Below are 23,394 nucleotides of genomic sequence, written 5' to 3'. Positions count from 1 at the left end.
ACATCGTCCTTGTCATGGAGTTACAAAGTCACTTTAGGAGTGGGAGGAGCTTCTAACTGTGTTGGAGGAGCCAGCAGGGGGCTACAAAGAGTGTTCCAAGTCCTTGAGAGAGAAGTGTTGTGGCAGTGTTTAGGAAACCTTGTAGGAAATCAGTGTAGACATAGGAGGGGGCCAGTATAAAAGATGAAGCAGCAGCTTGGGTTTTGAGAGGCAACATGAGAGTCAAAGCAGTTCGCTCCTTTTTATGAAACCTAAGCTGACTAACTGGCGATTCTTGCTGTGGTTTGACAGCTGCAGGAATTGAAAGAACAGCGGATCCGGACTGAGCGTTATGCCACGTCCCTGAAGAACAGCATAAAGAATGACAGGGAACAAAGAACTAAGAACAGAAAACTGCAGAGCCATCTAACTGCACCTTCTGGAACTGCAGTTACCCGAGAGCTGGAAGAATGTATGCAACGGTAAGGAAGTAGCACTGAACAAGGCTTCGCTTGCTGCAGTTGTGTGAAAACAACAGGACTTTCTGCCTGTATCCCAGCAAGATAATGCTACATGATTTTCAGAGATGATTTTGTTGTAGATGATGTTCCTTCACGCTCTTCTTTTGGGATTTGTGCTCTTGTGGACTTCTGCAATAAGGCCTGTACTTCTTTTTCAGGCTGTGTGTTAGAAAGACCATACCGGGAGCCAGAGTCCAGCAAGAAGCCAAGACCACTGAAGCCATTCAGAAAGAATGGCAAGCCTCTGACTCAGTAAGCTAGCCAAAGCCTTTCCTTTTCATGCACTACCTGTTCTGGTTAATATAGTACTGGTGAATATGGAACCACTAGCCTGGTTCCATATTCACGAGGGGAAATCGTAAGATGAGGTTTTCCTGGAGAGCCTGTCTGTTCTACTGACTATAGACTGCTCTGCAAGTCCAGCTGGCTCATTCCCCAGCTTTCTAGGTTTGACAGTTATCCCATGAGACTATAGCACGTTCTAAATAATGCCGCTTTTCTTAAGGAGTCGACAGTAACAAACTGGCTTAAGTATTATCCGCTTTAGACGAGGCATGAGGTTGTGACCTCAGGTAGCACTTTGGACAGTTATGCAGTAGAGGGATTTGGTACTTTCAGATGCCAACTTTCCTTGGACTCTGGTGGTGCCGAGCACTTCATCCTGGCAGCTTGACTGGCATAATCAGACTGTGACAGAATTCCTCAGTTGCCTGTACTCTGGTCACCTTCCTGTTTTAGTGACTGTGGATTTCTTGGCCAGAAGTTGTAGGTCCCTAATGCTGTGAGAAGACCTTCAGAGATGAAAATCAACAACTAATAAGGGAATGACACATCCATAGGCAGTATTTTGTGTGCCTGGGTGGCACTGCTGTGAGGGGTGACCTTCAGTGGGGAAAGGCCTAGCGATTTCCTTTTTCTTCTCTGAATGCTGCTGTAGGCTCGTAATGGCCAGGAGGACTCGATAACTGGCTTTCAGACAACACAGACTGCAAAGGAACACCAATGCTGGCAGGTATATGAATGGCTTCAGGGAATGACTGGTTTTAATCTTTTGATTTCCTGGGGGCAGGCAATTTATGAAAAAACAGGTGGGCTGTGAGAAACCCCTCAGGTTTTTGGGTAGGGCACCTTCAGGGGAAAAGTCTGTATTACAGTTTCCTCACTCCTCTGATGCTATTGCCTTTTCAATCTATTTGGAGGACAATATGCGGGCACTTGCATTCATCAGCACGATTCCTTTGATGGGTAGGCTGTGTGCTGTTGACAGAAGAGAGAGCTGTAGGTGAGAGTGGCAAGAGGAGATCTGTGTTAGCTTCTTTGTGGAGAACACTGCACGTTCCGCACATGAATCTTGTTCCCTTGCTCTGTGTGATGTATCTTTTCTGTTTTGAAAGTGTGGGAGTGCAAGCACAGAAGTGAAGAAGCTAGCTAAGATGAAATACCAATCAGAAGCACTTCTAGATGAAACTGGGGGAAGAAACATGGTGCTGAGGGAAGAACATACCAGGCAGAGGTTTTTAGTGCTTTAAAGAAATACTATGTTGAGTAGAAGGGGAGTTTAGCTGAACTCGAATGTAAATGCACGTACGTAACCATTTGTGAATGAATTCAAGCCTCACATCTGATCTTGCAAGGTGCTTCTGTGCATGAGCCTATTGTTTTAAAAAGATGCAAAAGGTCTTGCAAATGCAGGCTGCCTGCAGTTCTCCTGGGAGGAAAGGAACTTTTTTTCTTACTCTTTTCAGGTGAACTTTGAGCCCTCCAAGAGATGTGCAGTCCTGGAGGTCTGGCTGTTCTCAGCAAGTCCTGGCCCGGCAAGCACGTTACCAATGAAGCAAGCTACAGCCGTGCTGCTTACCTAAGAGTACATGAAAAAGGCTGACTGTTGTTTTGTTTTTCATGCTCTCCTGACTAATTTGTTTTGCAGGTTGAAGATGCTTCTGGACTATTCTCAAAGCTGATGGTAGTAGGTGAAGAAAGAGAGTCCCAGCTGTTTCCAAGGAGAGATAAAGAACTGGCAGGCTGCAGGCTAAGGTCTGCAGTGAGTTCTGTGGCCAGATGGAAACACCATGACATGAGACTATACTTCATGGGCCTTGTGGACTAAAAGCCCCAAGGACCTAAGGTGGGGCTTAAGGCCCCCAGCTCAGCCTGCTGGTGGCTTGTTTGTGCCACAGAAAAGTTATGGAGGCGCCATGCTTGTCCCATTAAAGATGGGAGTTTGGTGTTTGCCTGCCAGAGCCTGAAAGGACATGGACTGAAAAGTTTGTAAAGCCAAAAGAAATAATAGAAGTTATTAACATTTGTTAAAGTGACAGATGTAGCAGATTGGGAATTGCCATTGATAAGTGCACTAACTGGCCTTCTTACCAAGGCAGCATCCCTGTCTTGGGTGGAGGAAGAGCAGTACAGCCCGTCAACTGCCCCTGTGAAGTCTTCAGACTTTTTCCTCCCAGCCATGTATTACCCCTTCTGGATTTTTATTTAAAAAAATCCAGAGGTCTCTACCTCTTGGGTGATGTTTAGCATGATTTGGGTGGAGAGTTGCATAACAGTCATGTGTGTTTAGCATGTACCGCTTTTGGTTCATTTTGAGGGGCATGAATTTTAATATAAATTTTGCAGTTAATTAGGCAAAGGACCTTCAACATTTGTTTGCCACCTTTGCTTAGCCAAAGCGGAGCCATCCTATCTCTACAGGACTCCCTCCTTCAGCCATTGTTGATGCCAGTTCAAGGAATCTCCACTCCTAAAGAGAACATAGAACTCTTGTGCTCACAAATATCTTGTCAATCTTGTCTTATGACAAATTCCCGCAGTGCTTGGAGATGCTCTGAAATGGACATGGTCCTGCGTGACCTGTTCTGGCTGACCCTGCTTTGAGCAGGGCAGGAATGGATGAGATGAACCAGATGAGGCCCCTTACAGCCTCCATGATTGTCTTGGTTTAAGCCCATCTGGCAAACCAAGCACCACCCAGCCACTCCCTCCCTCCTACCCCTGGGTAGGAGGGGATATTTGATACCATAGTCAGTATGGTATCAAATAACCCATTGGCTGGGTCAGTCTAGCTATCCTGGCTGTGAAAGTTAACCCTATCCTAGCCAAACTCAGGACAATGATGCTGCGCTTTCAAGGCACAAAGGTCTCCAGGGATCTGGAAATTTCATGCTACAGGCTCAGTTTTGTTCAGCTAGACCTCCTGCATGCTTTAATGAGCTTTTTGCCCAAGTCTGATCTTATCTGAGCTGCAAATATAGTCTTTCTTGGGCATCATGAAACAGGCAAAACAACTGCAGACTGTATCCAACATCTCCAGGCACAGGAGACAACAACCTTCTCAGACACCAGGTCATGTTGTGAGGTATTATGCCACCAAGGAAGAATGGCTGTAGAGTTAGCCAAGTGAGTCTTGATTTCCAACTCCGAGTTTGAGACCTGAAAGTGGAGAAAAAACCATCATGCTCCAGGTCTGACTGGGCAGCAGTGAAAGCTGCTAGCTACGGAGGTCCACCTGGCCCAGTCCCCATCTCTTCAAATACAAAGAGGTAACTAGCTAGGCATTACAATTTTGACAAGCCACTCTTCACAAATACTCCAAAGCACATTTGGAAAAAACAGTCTGAAGTAATGTTTCACCTCCTCTCTGAGCAACCACCCTTCACACTGGTGAATGTTAACAAATGTCCAGGTTCTAAAACCAAAATGGCTGTGGAGGGTATCTTCAAAGAGTAAATCAGACGTGTTCTTCACATAATTGAGAATGAGAACTCTGCCAAGGACCAGCACTACCATAAACTCCCAACAGGGACAAGGACGCAGGCAGCAGTAAGCTCCACAGCAATGTGTAAGCAGATGAAAACTGGCTGCTTAGCAGGCCATTCAAAGACTATGCAATACCCGAGCACTTGTTGCAGGGGGTAGGGTGAGAGACAGCTTCAGTGACAGAGAGCACTATACAGGACCAGAGTGGTTCTGGCCCTCCCTCCTCCTATCCGCCATCAGGCATTATGTAGCTTCTGAACTCCATTTCAAAAAGTCTCACTTGGGATCTCTCCTCTTTTTGTTAGCAGATTCTATCACAAGGACATCTTGCTGAACAAACACAATTATTTTTGTTTCTGGATGTTTTGGATGGGTTCCCTGCAGTGCGCAGGTGTCAGTGCCAGAAGCACTGGTGAAAGCACAAGGGTCTCTTCTCAATGCAGGAGACTTTCTTGGTACATCACTGCCCCTGCTACCCTCCATGATTTGCAGCAATAACCGAACAGAGCACAGGAATCAAGTGCAAGGAAGTATTTTCTTTTTATGGAGAAGAAAAAATACCACACACCCATACCACCCCCCCCCCCCCCCTGCAAAAAAAATAAAAGCACAACAACAAGTGTTATACCGAATGAATACTCTGGTTTCACACAGGCCTTTCCAGTTTGAGCCACCTCATCACCATGCCCTGTGCTGCCTCATGCATATGCCTCCTCCAGCCTCACCTTCTGCAGAACCCCTGACATGATCCCAGCAGCCTTCTAGCCACATGCTACTCAAGAATCCCTAACAGAGGGAGTCCAGCTGCCACAATGGATCAGTGGAAACTTATTTTTCAGTGCTGCCACTGATCTGGTCCCATACTGGCATTCTATCGCACAGTGGTTTGGCAAATGTATTTAACGTTTGTCCAGTGGCAAAAGCTACAATGAAAAGAGGGGCTGTGATTTGCCTTCTTGCCTGTGCAGATTGTTCAGGTGGAGTTAACACTGTTTTTGTCAAGTCTGGTGCTCCTTCCCTTCAGCACTGTCCAGGTTAAGACTTTTGAGCCAGTAAGGTTGTTAATTTAATCTTCCCATCCATAGAGGCAGTGAGGCAAGTCCCGCAGTCCATGGCCGTGCTCCAATCCACTGTGACAACGGGAGCTCGGTGTCCTCCCAGGGCAAGGCAGCTCTCCAGAACCTTTTCCTCACCATTTAACTAAAAGGAGGAAAGCATAAGATTTTAAGGAGGCAAGTTTCTGCAGTGGGGGCATTGCACCCACAGGACAAGCCAAAGCTTGCTACAGACTGTGTATCCCCATCAGCAGACATAATTAAGCAGGAAATCAGAGAGATGTTGAGATGTATGTAGCACACGTGAGGAAACAAATTTCCAGTCTCACAACAGACGCATGTGTTCTCAAGCAGCTCAACTTCTGACATCAGCTGAGAGCTGCAATAATTGAACAAGGCAGGCTAAGATCATGCACTGATGAGGAGCACATAAGGCTAAGCTATAGCTCATCTTTGTAGAGGTGCTCTGAATGCCCCAGTTGTAAAGTAAAAGTTCCATCTAATTTGCCTTGCAATGGCTTATACTGATAGATATCAGCTCAAGAGGAGGCAGGCAAGGGGCATGCCATCAGGAACCACTTGTTTACCGCAGCATAGAAATTTGGGTACTTGGAATCAGGCAGCCTTAGCTTTCATTTTGTTTCAGTACAGAGTAAATGGAGAGAATCAGGCTCGGACTAACATAGCATCAGCAAGCACAGAAGGCAGATTGAAGATAAGCATCAGTCAGCAATCACACATTTTGCATTGAACTGGCATGCATCCATATATTAAAGAAAATTAAAAATTTGTCCTAAGCACTCGGGCACTAAGGAAAACTGCTGCAGCTGAGCTTTAGGAAGTAGGAGCACACATCTCTATCTACACAGAGAGGGCCAAACACTTACAGGGGGTTCAAACACTTGCTAAACATTGCACACTGCTAAAATGCACATTGTATGAAACTGAGCAGAAACTTGCACAGAGCAGGGATGGGTAGGTGCTGCTTGAGAACTTCCAATGGCTGCTGCTGCAGCCTTACAAGAGCTTGTATGGATGTGTAAGACTACTCCCCATCTTCTCAGACCTACCTTAAAAATTACTCCCCCAGTAGAAGAACACGTCAACATATAGTTGCCCTCAGAGTCAAAAGCAAAAAGCCTTCCTCGTGGGAACTGGACTTGTTTGTAGCCACTGTACCCAGACAGAACAAAAGGACCTGTAGCTTCACTGGGAAGACTGTACTCAGACACCTTCAAGCCACTTTTGTGAATATTCCACTGAATAAACTAGAATGACAAAAAGAGATATTAAAAGCCCACAGTTAAATTGACTGGCATGAAAGTAGAGGGGCCATTCATCATTTTTAAGCAAAGGGGCTATTCCTCACAAAGAGAAGATGGATGGCTTTTTGACATCTGTACCTAAGTGGATATATTTATAAAAAAAAGGCTGTCTGACAGCAAAGGCTGTCAGAGTGCCTATTATGCAGACAAACATCTACCCTACCTCCAAGAGCACTGCTGCCTATGTGTCCTCCCACATTGCATGCAGGATCCTGGAGGGAATTCACTTAACTCTCATCAGCCAAGGACCCACACCTTCAAGCAGTCTCCCACCCTGAGCCACACCTCTACTGTCAAACTGAAGACTGTCAAACTGCAGAAACCGAAGCCTTTATTGTAAGCAACGTGGAGCTGCTGACAAGGAAATTTATGCAAAGTGGTCAAGGATCTGCTCCCTGGTGAATCTCAGATCTCAAAGGTGGCGATGTCAGGGGCACAGAAAAGGTCATCCTCACATGGATTCCCTAGGAAGGGCAAGTCACCAACAGTAAGATTTGCAGACAAGGTCTGTGACAGCTCCAGCTGTTAATACACCTTCTGCTTTGAGACACTCTGCAGACTGCATGCAGCAGGGTAGTGCTGCACACCTAAGATTACAGTTAACAGCCTGCAGATCCTCTGGATTCTGAGGGTATTTTTACAGCTATCCTCACCATACGGAGAAAACTCCAGAAGGGATCTCACTGCCAGCCAATAGTAGAAAGTCACCCAAAGCCTACCTTGCCGTCCTCGCCTATGCTGTAGACCGCATTCTCATCATAGCTGAACTCAACAGAGTAGACTTCCCCATCATGTGCCTTCCAGCTCATGGCGCACTCATGCTGCTTCATACCTGTGGGGAGAACCGGGACTGAACTCTCCTTGTGCTCATACAGGGCTGAGGTGAAGACATAGAGGCCGTTTATGTTTGTAAGGTCTCTGTCCCAGCCCTCTAAACCAGCCTGGGGGAGCTCAGTGCAATCCCAGCAGCCTGTGCTTAATCTCCAGAATGTGGCTGTCACACCGGCCACAAAAATCACTGCCTTTAACTAGTTACCTCTTCCTCCAGATTTACAGAGCGGCTCACATGCTTGCTGTCAAGTGCAGGCATTCTGCATCTAAGCCCCACTGCCACCTTTCTCCTCCTCCCCTTGCTATCCTGTCTACCTGCACAGCTGCTGCCAGCTCTGTCCTCCCACAGACCTGGGACTGCAGCCTCCAGCTCAGCATCCAGGCCAGAAGCAGACACTTCATTCACAGAAGAGGGAAGCCTGAACTGCTTTTATCACAGGAATGGGCTGAAGAGATCAAAATCTGAGAAACAGGAATTTTGCTTAGAGAAGAATGACTGATGTGAAGCTCTTGGCTTCAACTAAGAGGTAATACATTAATCCTTTCCTCAAGACTCAGCCTCTGGCAGTGGTGCCACTACATGGCACAGTCAAGACCACATGGCTCAAGGGCAAGTTAACTCTGCTCCTCAGCAGCAGGGAAACAACAAATCCAGCAGCACTACCAGGGTCTCCAGCCAGTCTCTTCTCCCCCATAGAAAGTTTACATCAATTTGCTCCTGAAAGCTATTGTGGAGAAGAGAACACAATCACTTCCCTACTCCTCTGTCCACACTATTTCCAATGCAAGACAGGATGCCGTTGGCCTTCTTGGCCACCTGGGCACACTGATGGCTCACACTCAGCTGTCTATTGAGCAATACCCCCAGGTCCTTTTCCACCATACCAAAGAGACGAACAATCCCATCTGCAGCCCCGGTGACCAGCAGGTTGCCATTATGGTTGAAGGCTGTGCAGTTAACAGCAATGGGCTCAGGCTCCAGGGAGAACTGCAGCTGTAAGGGAAAGTCCACATTAAGGCTGAGAAACGATGCTGGGGGTGCTGAGGGGCTCTCCAGAGGAAGGAGGAAAGACTGTATCCAGCAGCAAGAAATCCTCCAGTCTGGAGCCCTATACATCTCATGACTACAGACCTCAAGGTTGGCAGCTGCATTTTACTGTGACACAGAACCAACAATTCACCTCAGCCAAACCACAGCTTCCTTGGCTATGACCTCAAGGCTGCAAAAGCAGCTTCTGGCAGGCATTAGCTTGAGTATGTTGCTTTCTCCTACATGTCAGGGACAGCATTTCTTAAGGGCAGAGGTGAGAGATGGGACACAGATTTCCTGCCAGAATTCGACCCATCTAAACCAAAACAATGGAGAAGATGACATGAGCTGAAGTAGCTGAAAGCACTTCACTTAAAAAAGGAATGCTGGGGAAATAGCATCAAAGAAAAACCTTCAATATAGTTCAACTGGAGAAAGCCTGAGCAAAAGGCCATTCAATCAACTTAGGATATTTCCAGTCAAACTGCACAGGCAGGATAGAAAAAAGGCTATGGACTAATTTTGAAGAATGCCTCAAAAAAGCTAACATACTAGAGAAACAAAAAAACCCACCCAAACTCAGCAGCTACTGACACTATTCATTTTTATCCTGCATGTGACAGAAGGGTAAGGAGGAAGAAGGAAAAAGAAGGGTATTGAAAAGAAAGTCAGCATAATTTAGAAAAAGGGCTCCTTCACAATGAAACAGAAGATGCCCATTCTCAGCAAGCAGTCTGAGAAAGGAAAGAAACTCAGCAAGTACCTGCTGCTTCATTGTTTTAGTGTCCCACAGTAACAGCTTCCCAGGAACTTGGTTCATGTTTTTGCCCCCGGAGCTAACTGCTGAGAAGTCCATGTGTGAGATGGGGCTCTGGGCTGCTGCAGAACAGACAAAGGAGGCACCACTTGGGCTGCAGGCAAGCGAGAGGATCCTGAAACACAGCAAAGAGTCTGAGTTGCCTCTCTCCAAGCAGCTGCCTCAAGCACAAGACTCAACTACAAGATCTCCCATTAAGACCCTACAAGGCAGGGTGCATTGTAAGGGAGGGCAGGATTTGAGTGCTCAGATCTTGAGTGTCTCCAGTTCAACTGACCAGTTTTATGCTACGCAGACAGGGACTGCCCTCTGGATGAAAGCTAGAATCTCCTGCAGCTGAGGAAAAGCAGCAGGAACATTAAGACTTCACCTACCTTTTCACAGTCAACAACAAATTTTATACTTATATATAAAAATCAGTATTTGAGTTACCTGGGCATATCTTCATCAATGCTGATTTCACAGAGATTCTTCTTTGCTTCTGTGTCATAAAGACGAACTGTCCCGACCCCACTGCCAAGCAATAGCTTGAAACCAGCAAGGAAGAGATGGAAGGAGTGTGAGTGAGGAGTACAGTGATGCTGTTCAACAACCACCAATACCACAGAGTAAGTTTTTTTTCTATTTATGCTTTTGGTTTAAACACCAATCCATTAGGGTACATCCTGTCCCTCTGTGCTTAACACGCTGAGTAGAACTACCCCAGAGCCACAGAAACCAGAGTGAAAGTGCTGCTTTCCAGTGAGAAAAAGATCTGATATGCACCAAGGTGGAGTAAAAGACACCTTCCAGAGTATGGCTCAACATTATAGGATGAAAAAACATATGCGAAGTCTCAATATCTAGTGGAGCAAGGAAAGAGTAACACAGAACTAACAACCTAAGTTTAAGAGAAGACACCTCTTTTCAACCAAGAGAAAATGAAATAATTCAGAAGGGCTCACATACACTTTATCAGTGGTGCTACAATTTAAAAATTAAAACCATGGAAGGATGCCTTATCAAAGAAAATGAAGCAAGCCAGATCCTTCTCGCTTCAAAGCCTGATTTGTCTATCAGCAAGCAGGAAATACACTCCATAAAGCAGAAGAAATATCAGAACAACCGTATAGACAACTTCCTTTCTAAAAGCAAAAGGAAGAGACAAGGCGAAGCACCAGCTCTTCACAGGTGGCATTTTGGGGTTAGCAGCCACAGATCATCAGTGCCAGAATGCGAACAATATTCCCTTGGTTGCAAGCCTGCCTTCTCTCAGCCCTGTCTCTTTGCCAAAGCAGGGCATGAAACATAAACAACAGTTGAAGGACTCAGAAGAACTTGCATAATTTAAGGTTCTTCTCTTGTAACAGAGTTAGAGAAAAAGTGCCATAGGAAACATTTAAACTGTCGTGATTGTTTCAAGAAGCCCCAAGCTCCCTTGGGCTCCACACCAACCCCCAACTCCGAAGGCACTATTATAAAACTAGTCACAGAGCCCTGAACAAGTAGAATGTCAACATCACATCCCTGCTCCTCAGCCCTGCTCCTGGCTCAGGGTGTTAGTAAAGCTCTACAGTTCCCTGCTGCAGGGTTCCCAGGGGCTGTTGCAGCTCTGCCTGCCTTTACAAGTGGCTGCCTGCTCTGCCTGAAACAAGACACTTCTCTTAAAGGAGATACTTCTGTTCTGCAGCTGTACCTGCACTACAGCTTGGCAACTTCTGATTCAGGGCAACCAGTGGTGAATTCCTTGCTCAATACAGAGCACATTCTCCACTCTAGTTTTTTCTTAGACCTTACAGGCTTTATTTCCCCATGTTCCACTGTTTCCCACAGTATTCTCCCAGAGAAACTGGCTGCTCATGGCTTGGACAGCTGTACTCTTCTCTGGATAAAAAACTGGCTGGATGGCCGGGCCCAGAGAGTGGTGGTGAATGGAGTTCAGTTCAGTTGGTGACCAGCCACAGGTGGTGTTCCCCAGGGCTCAGTACTGGGGCCTGTTCTCTTTACCATCTTTATCAATGATCTGGATGAGATCGAGTGCACCCTCAGTTCACAGACGAAACCAAGTTAGGTGGGAGTGTTGATCTGCTTAAAAGCTGAGAGCTCTACAGAGGGATCTGGACAAGCTGGATCAATAGGCCAAGGCCAATGGTATGAGGTTCAACAAGGCCAAGAGCCAGGTCATACAACTGGATCACAATGACCCCCTGCAACACTACAGGCTTGGGGAAGAGTGGCTGGAAAGATGCCCATAGGAAAAGGACCTGGGCGCATTGGTCAACAGCTGGCTGAAGATGATCCAGCAGTGTGCCCAGGTGGCCAAGAACATCCTGGCTTGTATCAGCAATAGTGTGGCCAGCAGGAGTGGGGAAGTGACTATACACTGTGAGGTTGCACCCCAAATACTGTGTCCAGTTTTGGGCCCCTCACTACAAGAAGGACTTTGAGGTGCTGGAGCTTGTCCAGAGAAGGGCAGTGAAGCTGGTGAAGGGTCTAGAGGACAAGCCCTGTGAGGAGAGACTGACGGAAGTGGAGTTTTTTAGCCTGAAGAACCAGAGGCTGAGGGGAGACCATATCACTCTCTACAACTACTTGAAAGGAGGTTGTAACGGGTGGAATTGGTCTCTTCTGCCAAGGAAGAAGTGACAGGATGAAAGGAAATGGCCTTGAGTTGTGCCAGGAGAGGATTTTAAGAAAAAAACTTCTTCACTGAAAGGGTTGTGAAGCACTGGAACAGGCTGCCCCCAAACCACCTGCTGTGACTCTCAAGCCTCCACCCACAGACTACTCACCAGCCGATCACGCTTGGTCGCCCATTCCAGAGACAGCAACGGAGATTTGGAAATGGATGAAGCTTTAGTTTGCATTATGGGGTTAAAAGACCAGACTTTGATGACCCCGTCCACATCCAAGCTGGCCACCCTCCGTCCAGAACAATCAACCCTATGTGCAGAAGGAAACTGATTGGATATTTTTCTCCCTAAAGTTCTTAGATGCGAGTAGATACCCCAGAAATCCTTCCTCTCCTGGCCACAAGCCAATTCCTTCTACAGGAATCAGAACTTCCTTACACCACTTTCTGTTCAGTCTACAACAACAAACACAAATGAAAGGCACCAAGCTCCACACACAAAGCATATAATGCCCTTAAGCAATACCATCCTGCTTTCCCAGGGAGCCTCTTCCTGGGTGGTGTCTCCCAGTTACAAAGACCTCTGTCCATTCTCACTGCACAAGCTACAGGCTATTTGCAGTCACTCCAACTGGACTGCCCTGCCACCAGGAGTACATGGCACAATGTGCTGGACAGAAAAGAGGCTGGGAGAGAGAGGCCAGGCACAGCTGGTCCTCCACAGAGGCTTCTGCAAGAAAGACCTCTTCTGCCAGTCCCTTACCTGCAGTACATGATGGATGAATGGTGCTCCCCATACTCCTCCTGGCTCAGGACAATAAAAGGCTGCTCCTGACGGACCCCCACACCTTCTGCGCTGCTGGCAGGCATTTTGGTTGCAGTCTCTGTTTGCTCAGCATGCAGCTCTGAGAACGGCTCTGTCTCAGATGTGCTAACATCTGTTTTCTTCTCAGCACTTTGACCCTGAAGGAAGAAATCCTGTGTGAAATACAAACAAGTGGGAGCTCCAGATCAAGCTCTTCAGCCACCCCAGCTTGCTGGGAGAAGAAAAACAAACAGCCACACTGGAACAGAAGCATTGTCAGCCCAACAGCCCTTCTGCCAGGGACGTTTCTGAGCAGAAGGATAGTATGTTGCACAACTGCACCATTTCATATGCCCTCCTTAGCTGTAGAGTCCCTTATATCCCCCTCCATGTGCCCACCCATTAACTTTCCTATAAGAACTAAAAGGAACCACAACATCTGTTTGGCATACCTCAGCTGGTATCAGATGCACATTTTGATGCCATTAGAACATCAACTCAAACAAATCAACATAGTTCAAGCAATTCTTGCATTCAGCAATCTAAGTCTGTATAATAGGCAGTTCAGCAAACCTTCACAAAAATTATTCCTGTTTTGTAAGCCCCAGTGGGTGGATTATCCTCATCTGCCACAGATTTAGTCTGTGCTCTGGGGCAACCACTGGAGCCAAGTGACTGATGACAATAGCAGAGTCAACACAAGTCCAAAAGCTTATAATCCAATTTGACAGGGCAGACAGAAGAAAGGGCGTTTTAGGAGGTGAAAGTATCTGAAGGAGACAAGACCTGCACTGCAGCACACAGAAGTGTCTGAAAGCAGCTTAGTCTTTCCTTTCCACCAGAAGCTGAACAAGAAGTGGATACAGCCTATAAGCCAGTAAAACATCTGCAAGGATTCCTTTGTTAAACCATCCTCTGAAGATTAAATGCCCCAAAGTGGTATTGATTGTTTCGAATCCCTGTTCCCTAACACATCCTTGCCTTATTTATAGTAGCTTCACATCTTGAGCAATAGGTCAAACACTGCATGATCAAATCATCTGAAGTCGCAAAGCTGGAAAAGTTTGGGAAATAAATCCAAGAATGCCTCTCTCAGTTAATGGGTGAAGATAACAACCAATAAGTGACACTCATGTAAAAGAAACAGTGTCACCTTTCAGTTTCCTTTTTGGTCACAGTTTTTGAGAACAACAGAAAGGTAAATGGCATCAACTTCCCAAGGGTACCAGAAATTACTTTTACAAAGCCAGGAAAACACTGCTTTAGCCTGGAACATCACAGAAAAAGGAAAGTCAAAGGATACTTATTCAGAAACTGGGCTTTGCAACTTTCTGACCAACATTTAATTAAAATGTTTTAGATGAGTCATGAAGATACAACGTTCTCTCATAGCCTTGAATGCTCAGTGGTGGAGTAACATCTCTCTAAAGCAGCCCTGCCCCATACAGAATAGCCATGCATACTGGCAGAGAGGCAACAGTCCCTCAGCACTGTTGCTCCCACAAGGCAGAATGTTTCATACAGCCAGAATAAACACGGCTAGATGCTGCCATCATTCCTCCTGTGCTCTCTATCCTTTGACCACATGGCTGCTGAAAGCTAGACAAGACACAGGTGAACAGCAGTCTGCTGACCTTTGGTGGTTAAAACCCAGGACATGGTTTTATTATTTCATTAGATTGGAAAGCAGGGCACACTCCTGGGCAAAAGTGCAATATACAGTGCAAAAAAATCCAAAAAGCAAACACTGCTGTGAAGGATATTTCCACTCCTATCCAGCAAAACTTTCTATCAATTTTTATCTGTCCCACACAGAACCTGCATAAACCAGCATAAGAACTCACAGAAGGGAAACTCACTTGGACAAGACTGGTGAGCCAAGCCCACTGCCACTAAGGAACAGGGATTATAACACGGTGTATGGACATACCCATTAAGATGGATGAAACGCACCTTTCCCAGGACAAGGCTGTTGAAAATACCATGACAAAAGACAACTCTTCTTCCATTTGCAATGTCAATACTGACTCTCTTCCAGGGACACAGAAATAAACCAAGCGTGGAAGGAGTTGATTAACTACAGAGATTAACCTTTGATACAGTTAGATTTGAGTAGCAATTCAGAAGCTTAACAGGAACACTTGCAATTGGTTTACCACCTAGGACAAGCTACAGAAATACCAGCCCTTCACTTCCCAGCCTTGTAGTGCTGCCCAGTACCTGGGAGGTTCCTTTCGACAGCAGTTCCCTCCTTTCTTTCCCATGCTCTTGCAAGCGCTTCTGCCGCTGCTGCAGGGAACTTGACTCGCCTGTTACTAACCCACTGAAGTGGCTCTTTCCATCCTTACAGCTCACTGTTCCTTCTTTTCCTTTGGCACTCTGGAAGGCAGAGGAATGTGGCAAAGTTACACTTGTGCTAGGCTGCAGAACAAAGAGCAAAAGAGGAGGCAAAGAAACAAAAAACCTGCAAGGGTTCTGCAAGCCCCCAGACAACAGCAGCCGGTCTTGTGCTGCATTCAGGTCCAGCGTATGCTGGCAGGGAAGGAAAGAACATTTCCTTTTTTCAGGAGGATGCAAAAGCTTGGAGCAGTGCTGTGCTGCAAGTTAACTCCTTGGATACTGAGCACCTTTCAACAAACACAGCTGAGAATTACCTGGTTATTTGTTGGTTCTTTCCTCGCTAGCAGCATACCACCAGTCTGTGTTGGAGAAGCCCCACTTGGATGGGCTGGTCTGGAAGGGCCCTTTTTACTTTGGGAGAGAAAAGTGGAGAGAAAGCCTCCCCGCGACTGAAGAGAATGTGCAGTACTCCTCTGGCTGCAGGTCATATCCCTAATTGAAAAACAAAGAAACAAAAACCACCAAACAGAATATGAAAGTGTAGCCAGACAACCCAATCAAAGACCACTCAACAAACAGTGCCAGCTGTTTGAACCATTAGAGGACGGGTGTTCCTTCCCAAGCTCATGGACCACTACTCATTAAACTGTTTAAAACATCCTGTTAGTTCCTGGGGCAGATCATTATAATTACTGTAACCAAAGCTCACTTCTCAGAGATGCCACTGCCTCAGTGGGCTCAGTTGTTGCTGAATCACCTTGTAGGGCAACCTCAAACTCCTTCCATTTAATCTGGTTAGTTTAGAAAGACCTTAAGGGAAAGGTGGGGAATCTGGATTTCCAAAGTACCTTTTCAGCTGGGATTCCCAATTCAGGACATAAAACAGACTCACTTGGAGAGGCATTCAGTATCTGGTGTTTCACTGAACACCCTTAGATATTCAGCAACTCATGTTCAGCAATTTTAAAGCACAGGCCCCCAACATCTCAAAAACAGGATCCAAATAAAATAAGGAAGATTAGGTCCACTTCTATGATTCCATGTACCTCCCTTCCCAGCCCACAGTGCCAAGAGCAGCATCTGCTTCCCAGTATATCACTGTCTGACCTCACTTCACTACAGCTGCCTCTGAGAGCAAAGTAGCACCAAGGGGATGGGGAACACAATCATCTTCACTGTGTCTATCCTCTCTTCTAGGAAGAAACTGTTCTACTGAAGGTGGGCTTTGCATTGAGCAGAGGCATGGAAAAAGCAACCAGAACTGGCCTGCAGACTAAATAGCAAGTTGCACACACAAGAAATGCCACTTCTAAGGCAAGTTTTTTTAACACAAATGGACAAAAATGAATATGGGAATGAATTATCCCACCCCTCATGTCACTCTCTACAATATGTGCAGATGAACATCAAGGCTTTCTACACAGATTAGTTAAACAAACAAAAAACCCTCAAATTAAACTTTGTAGCTTGTCCTGTGCAGAGCAATTATCAAGTTTTGCCAGACACTTAAAGTCTATTCGATCGGACAACTTTAAGGCCAAACCAAAGACTAAAACTTTGTGTGTGGTCTGTGCTACAACTTGTATATAATTTGTGTTATTAATACCTTGTGGCTAAGCTCGGTAACACCACAAATTCAAACACACAGACTAACTTTGCATGACTGTGTACGTGGGGAAAAAATAAGAGTTTAAATAACAATTTAACATGCTGTATCACTGTATGTTGGCTAATTTTCTCAGATAGGAATACAATAGATGTAGCCATAAAACACACTTTAACTGCAGCAAGTTTATGGGGAATTCTTCTCACAGAAGAGAGATTCCTTTTCCCTTGACTTTGCAAAAGCAAGAAACCATCTCTGCATAACAATGACCCCTTTGGGTCATACAATAACATATCTACAAAATGACACAGGGCACTCACCTACTGCATCACTGGCACTAAAGCAAATAGGAGCCAAGAGACTTCATATGAGAAATACTGCAGGGTACTGTGCCACTAGCGGTGCCCTGGTGCCAAGAACACCTTGGTGTAATGCTGAGAGCAGAGCAGAATCACTTCCACATGTGTTTGGGCTCTCACTGATTGGGAAGAGTCTCTCTCTCAAATGGCGGGAGAGATGTCCCTCATGAAACGCACTCGGGCAAACAGAATTTCTGCCTGGATGTCTTTCTGCATTGATTTTGAGCAGAGAACAAGGCCATGACCCTCCAGGAGCCTCCCTGCACCAGTAAAACCAGCAGAGTCTGTCCCCAGCTCCTCGCCTGCAGGCACTCACAGCTCAGAGTCCCCTAGTCGATCCATGTTGGCCACATATGCAGGCAACTTGTGATGCACAGCTGCTTGTTCCACCTCCAGTTCCTCTTTCTTCATGCGGGAGGATTCAGCCTGCAAAGCAAACAGCTACAAGAAGAGAAGGGAGCCAAGTAAACAGAGGATCACTGAGATTCATGTTCTTCGTACTTGCTGTAGCTGTTTACACCTTTAATTTCAACAGTCCTAGAAGGGTGGGGTGGTAAGAAAGTTGCTCTGACTGGCTGAGCACCACATTAGTCCAAGTAGTCAAAACAAGCAGTCCTTTACACATGTGGAACTGGAGCCTACTTAAAAACCTTCACTCCACTCCTTGGGCTGTTGGTGTAGGGACATTAATGGTGCTGGAAAAGGACTGCTGGCCAGGGATCAGCTAGGGCAATGCATGTGACTGGCAGGAGTGATGTATGGGCACTGAGCCTAGAAAGTAATCTTCTTCCCACAGCTAAGGGTTTGGTGAGCTGGCAGGGTGCACCAAGGCCAACGCAATCAGGTTACTCTGAAATTCAGCTCCACATTCTGTCCAGGTCCCTCCCAAGCATGACACTGAGATTTATCTCCACATTATGGAGAAAGAGACACTTTTCTTTTTCTCCCTTAGCAAAGAGGAACCTCCAGATGCAGCTTTCTGTGATGGATGTGGTTTGTGCCTGTGAGTCTTGTTCCCATGAAGGGTTCCTCAGGCTTTTCTGAACATTTATTTTTCAGATAGAATTCTTTTTTCCTTTTATCATAGTATTTAAGGAAAGAAATTACAAGAAAAAAGAGTTTTAGAAATCCAGCTTGCTATTCATGTATTTGCACTGTTTCAATGTTGAAATTAGAATCACTACTTAATTTCAATTAGCATCAAATTCAATATTTATTCATGTTTTTTATTTAAACTTTACTCTATAGTAAGCTGCTTGCTTTTCTGATGTAAGCAGTTTTCCAAAAAGCCAAGTCTAGTTTTACCTCTGCTTATTTGCCAGAGAATGCTTACCCAGTCTGTAAGTAATATCAACCAACATACCACAAAGAGCAGCTTTAATTTGACTAAAAGAACAGAATATAAAATTGGAGGAAATAAAAGAGCTCTATTTCAAAACATACCATCCTGCTGTCCCTATTCATCAACCATCTTTGCAGAACCCTCCTGTCAAAGTTTGCCTTATTCACTGACTCCATAAAGTACACAGTGACCAACATCACTTTTCTTTCATGAAAAAAGCCTCCTTTTTGAAATGAATTATTCTATTTTACGTCAACATTTTTAGGACAAAAGAACAGTGTTGATCAGCTACCAAAACAGCTGAAACATGAAGCACACCACACATTTTGTAACACAGGAGGTAAAGGACCAAACTTACTTTACTGAAGTATTCATTCAGAGAGAGCTTTACTTAATATATTTGAGGAAGTGAAACTAAAATCCTGCTTTCATGAATAAGGCTTCCCACTTGCACATGATTAGCCACGTGTTTCAAAAGCAGTTTGAAAAACTGCTTCTGCAGTTAGAAACATCTCAAACAGTAGATTTCCCAAATCTCTCTAAGAAGAGATTAAAATGATAAAGGACCAACCTGTGTAACAGATTCTTACACCCTCTCTTTAAGCGTTTGCTGACAATACTGTCAGCAACAAGATGTGGAGCTGCCTGAACCTGTCAGCCCTTCTTACGGTCTGCTTTAAGGTCTAGAGTCAGGAAATAAGACATTCACAACACTTCCATTAGCTGATATAAATTGCTTTAAGTGCACCTTGACCATGGTGAAGTGGCCATTTCAGAAGTAATGGTTTCTGCCTCTGCCAGAAGTTATTGCCCGTTTCTATTGCTCCATCAGCTAAAATCTGAAGGGGGCTGAACGGTCTTCACAAGTTTCCATGGAAAGTCAGCCATACATGCCCTTAACCTGCCTCTAGTTTCAGCCTGTCTCGACTTTGAGTGCAGCAGGAAAGGAGTCTGCACAGTATGCAGCCACCTGTCACATAGCACAGGAAGAGGGACAGTAATACCTTAAGCAGACATTTCACAGTATGATCACAAACCTAAGTTTGCTGGAGTCAGCTGAAAGATAAACCAAGTAACAAAGGACTTATTGAAGAATCTGCCTTGGAATAACAGCACTGAATTGTACAGCTGCAACTTTCTTGAATGGATGTATCCAATTTCACAAAATTCACAGCCTCATACAGTCAGTAACTTAAGAGGGACTTCCGTTCTGACCTTATGCCGCAATGATTCATTTTCTTCTTGTATGAGACTGCTCCTGAGACATTCAGCTTCAAAGTTCAAAATGACTGGAACTGGTAAGGAAAGTTAAAGAAAACCAAGGCAAGAAGTTGTGTGCACCTCACTTAATTCTAAAACCCAGCACTCCGTAGTGGCCATTTGCCTGTAAAACAGCAAAGCTGCCCAGCCCAAACTGGCAGGCCATACTGGCTACTGGCTAGTAGCAAGAAATATATGCAAGGCCAGGAGACTATTAACAACTTAGACACCTAAGCCAGCTTTGTACTTTCCTGTACTTTACTGTTGCACAAACTATGTCATGTAGGCTTTGCAAGGATTTTTGGATTCTTCCTTTTTACATGCCAGAAGAGGAGGACAAGATGGGTTACGCTACTGCATTAGGGTACACTGAAAAAACAGTTCAAGATGAGCTGTATTCCAGCTGCAATGTAAACCTGCTCATCAGCAAACAAACAAGGTCAGAACTCCATAGTGGGGGACAAAAGCTGTCATTTCTGCCAATGCTGAACTGTCCTATTAAAGTGAGCTGTCGCCAAACAACGTTCTGAACAAATGCACCCAGAGGAGGGTCTAACAGGACATGCTAGTTCAGTTATGCACTGTGACTCAAGGTTACATGCCTGTTTTGTACTATGCCAAGCAAAGAGGAAAAGTGTTTCAGAACAAGATTTGTACAAGATTTCTAGTCACTAGCACAGGGATGAGTTCAGCATTAGCAGCAAGCACAATTGTTTGTGCCCAGGGAATGTAACATATCATCAGGTAATTGAGCAATAGCTATTCCAACATCCCCTAGTAAACACCAGCTTCCTATTAAGTCTTGGCTCTAAACAATCACCTGAAAGCAGCGAGTTCTGTAACACTATATTCCTGGCACCACTGTTAATAGTCAGCATAACACCAGAGAGAAGGAGACTTAACTATTGGCTGCAAAAAAGGATATGCATGCACTGAAACAAGACGCTCAGGAAGTTGTGCAAAGACACAATAAATGTATCTGCCCACTGGCGCGAGAAATAGGTGGCAAAGGTGGGGTTGGAGTCTGGGGCAGGGAGGAAGGGCAGGACAAACCAATCCTTCCACTCCGCCTGGTTCTGGAGCTCGGACGCCTGCTTGAGGAAAAACTCCTGCGCCTTGTCATTGCGGCCAGTCTGAAACACAGCAAGAACAACGAGGCTTTCATTAATGCCACCACGAGTTCTACAGAATTTACTCTTTGTTATGAACACACTAACAACTACTTTCACCACCCAACAGAGCAAGTGGGTAGAGTTAACAGATCCATCAGGGAACAAAAGAACCTCAAATACGCTAGGAGAAGCTCACAAATGCACTAAACCTGACCCTCTTCCTAGTCACCACAGTCTTGTTTAAAGGCTGAGGCAAATCCAACTAACCACCATTATTTCTAGCTAAACCAATGCAGTTTGTGCACTGGCATAAGGCTTGGGCCTTCGTATACAGGACTGAAGTACACCTCAAATGTGAAGTCTACAGCTGAGGCAGTGGGAAAAGGTTCCCATCCCGTACATTATTCGGGCAGGACAGTCCGCCTCAGGATAAACAGGGCAAAACAAAACATGAAAAGATGCACTTCCCCATCAACTTCAAGTTACCTTTTTTCTTCTGGACCCTTCAACTTCCTTGATGTTTTACAACCTGTGGTGCCTGGAAGGACTGACTGAGTCCTGCCAGCAGGAAGGAAAACAGAAAATCCCGCCTTTTGATTCCCAGCACAGCAGTAAGGTCCTCCCTGCACTGCTATCGCTTGCTCAATCGTTCCTTATTCTGCATCAGATCAGTTGACTACTCCTACCCACCTACAGGTGCTTGGGGCTTTTTTCTACCTGTTTTTTCAGCTTATAAAAAGTACTTTGAGCACTGTTCCTGTCCTTCTCAGTTCTCGTGGCAATGACCCACAAGGAGGTGATTACAAACCTTGTGAAGTCTCCTAGTATCCAAACTATTAATAGAGGTTGAGCAGGACTGAGCTAGCAGTCCAGCCATCCTGTCTGAGTGGGACCTGCCTTCGTATTCCACTGTGAATATCTTCCTTCCACACTAACAGTATTTCCCTCTCACCTGAGCTTCCCTATACCACTTACAAGCTTGTCATGCGAGTCTGCATCAAACTCCTTACCATGCTCCTGAATGGCTTGTCCCTTACAAGACTCGTGAATTGCTTGTCCCTTACCCACCAGGCCTGCCAGAAGCTCAAAAGAGTATTTGATTACCCCGGTTTCGGAGACCAGTGTCTTTTTAAAACAGAAGCCTAAAAATCAAACACTACCTGAACAGTATGGACAAGGTAGTATCGGAATAAACTAGTTTTCAACTTGTTCACTGTTGGCCGGTACACATCTTCCAAACGGCTGAAAAGGCGTCGGTCCAGATAACTCCAGTAATCCCGCAGGGCAGCTAGATCGTAGCTCTGAACAAACTGCTGCAGCTGGTCCACTATCTTATCCACCTAGAGAGGGCAAAACAGGGAAGACTGCAGTCATGTGAGGGCTCTTTCAGCACAAGAGACTTTCTGTAAGTTAATGCTGAGAAGCTTTAACAGCACACATAATACTACAATCTAGCACTTCTACATTAGCTACTTTCCTAATCCTGGAAACACTCTGCAATTTGTATTAGCATTCTTCCACCTTTCAAATAAAAATAAAAAAGAAACAAACATAGCTAACAGATTTTGACTAAAAGAAAAAAGGCACATTTTGTTAAACATGGTTGGTGGGGGTTTTTTTCAAGTAAGCTACACTTTCCACTTCTTTTAAAAGTTAGTTGATAAAGAAGAAACAGAAGAGTGTGATAAAATGTTGAAAACTCAAGTGCAGTATCTGGAAAATAGTATTATTTTTAGATTAGAAGGAAACAACTGTATTTAGCCAACAGAAAGAGGAAGATCCATTGTACTGCAATCTTCCAAGTATCTTTGTCTTTAATAGCATCACCTACTAACAAGAGAGGCATAAAAATTTGCAGCATGTTTTTTTTGTCATTGTGTCTCTTTGAAAATAATTTCTGTAACATGAATAAGGCAGAATGGTAGCGTGGGAATATTATTTGTTCAATCCTTTCTGATAGCCAAGACAGGAATCAGAAAAAATTCAAAAAACCAAAAACCTCTGCAGCCTATATAAAATTAAACAAACAAATTTGTTTAACACGTTGTTTCCTCCTCCCTCAGCAGTTAACATCTTTGGACGTCATCCATCCTCTATGGCTTCCTACAGATAAAGGACACTTAAGTCTGTGACCCCAGCAGACCCTTTTTGGACAATATAATTCCAGTTAAATCAACTGTTTGCCAACCTCTAAACATCAGCAAAGTGTGCTGTTTTAAAATAAAAGCAACATGCTTTACAAATGATAAAGACAGTGGTTGCACTGCTGGTTAAAGATAAATCTGACCCTCCCAAAACACTATAATTAGTGCCCAGAACTGCTGTTAACAGAATCACAAAGCTCGCGGAAGGGACTGAAGCTGTATTTTCGAGGCTGGCAAATTCGGCGCCAATTTCCACACACCCAGCAAGGTAGCTAGCGCTTAAGGCATCCAAACTAAAGAACGGAGATGGAAAGCTGCTGGATAAAAATCTCGTGACGGTGAAAAGATCCAAGCAAGGGGATGTCTTCCGGCCGCTGCCCTCTCGTTCGCGCGCCTCCTCCGCGCCGCTCGGCACGCAGTGATGAATCCTCTGGTGGTCCACGCAGAGTCCGTCTGGACGGGAACTGCGGCTCCTGGCTGGCAAGCCGCAGG

The 23,394-nt window shown here is 45.2% G+C and overlaps 1 protein-coding gene across 1 annotated transcript; it reads right to left on the bottom strand.

Moving 5' to 3' along the window:
• Window positions 1–5,131: 5,131 nt before the first annotated feature.
• On the bottom strand, window positions 5,132–22,132 carry WDR91 (WD repeat domain 91). The gene is given in 15 exon segments (XM_010136376.1): window positions 5,132–5,465; window positions 6,391–6,588; window positions 7,365–7,477; window positions 8,362–8,470; window positions 9,270–9,438; window positions 9,756–9,850; window positions 12,095–12,245; window positions 12,698–12,897; window positions 14,960–15,118; window positions 15,394–15,571; window positions 17,361–17,485; window positions 19,602–19,684; window positions 20,572–20,779; window positions 21,919–22,107; window positions 22,109–22,132. Coding segments are annotated over 15 exon segments (2,166 nt in total). The 3' UTR covers window positions 5,132–5,300.
• Window positions 22,133–23,394: the final 1,262 nt, after the last annotated feature.

Source organism: Buceros rhinoceros, unplaced genomic scaffold (genome assembly GCF_000710305.1).
Source record: "Buceros rhinoceros silvestris isolate BGI_N320 unplaced genomic scaffold, ASM71030v1 scaffold14295, whole genome shotgun sequence".
NCBI lineage: Eukaryota > Metazoa > Chordata > Aves > Bucerotiformes > Bucerotidae > Buceros > Buceros rhinoceros.
This window is presented reverse-complemented; position numbering and strand designations above follow the sequence as displayed.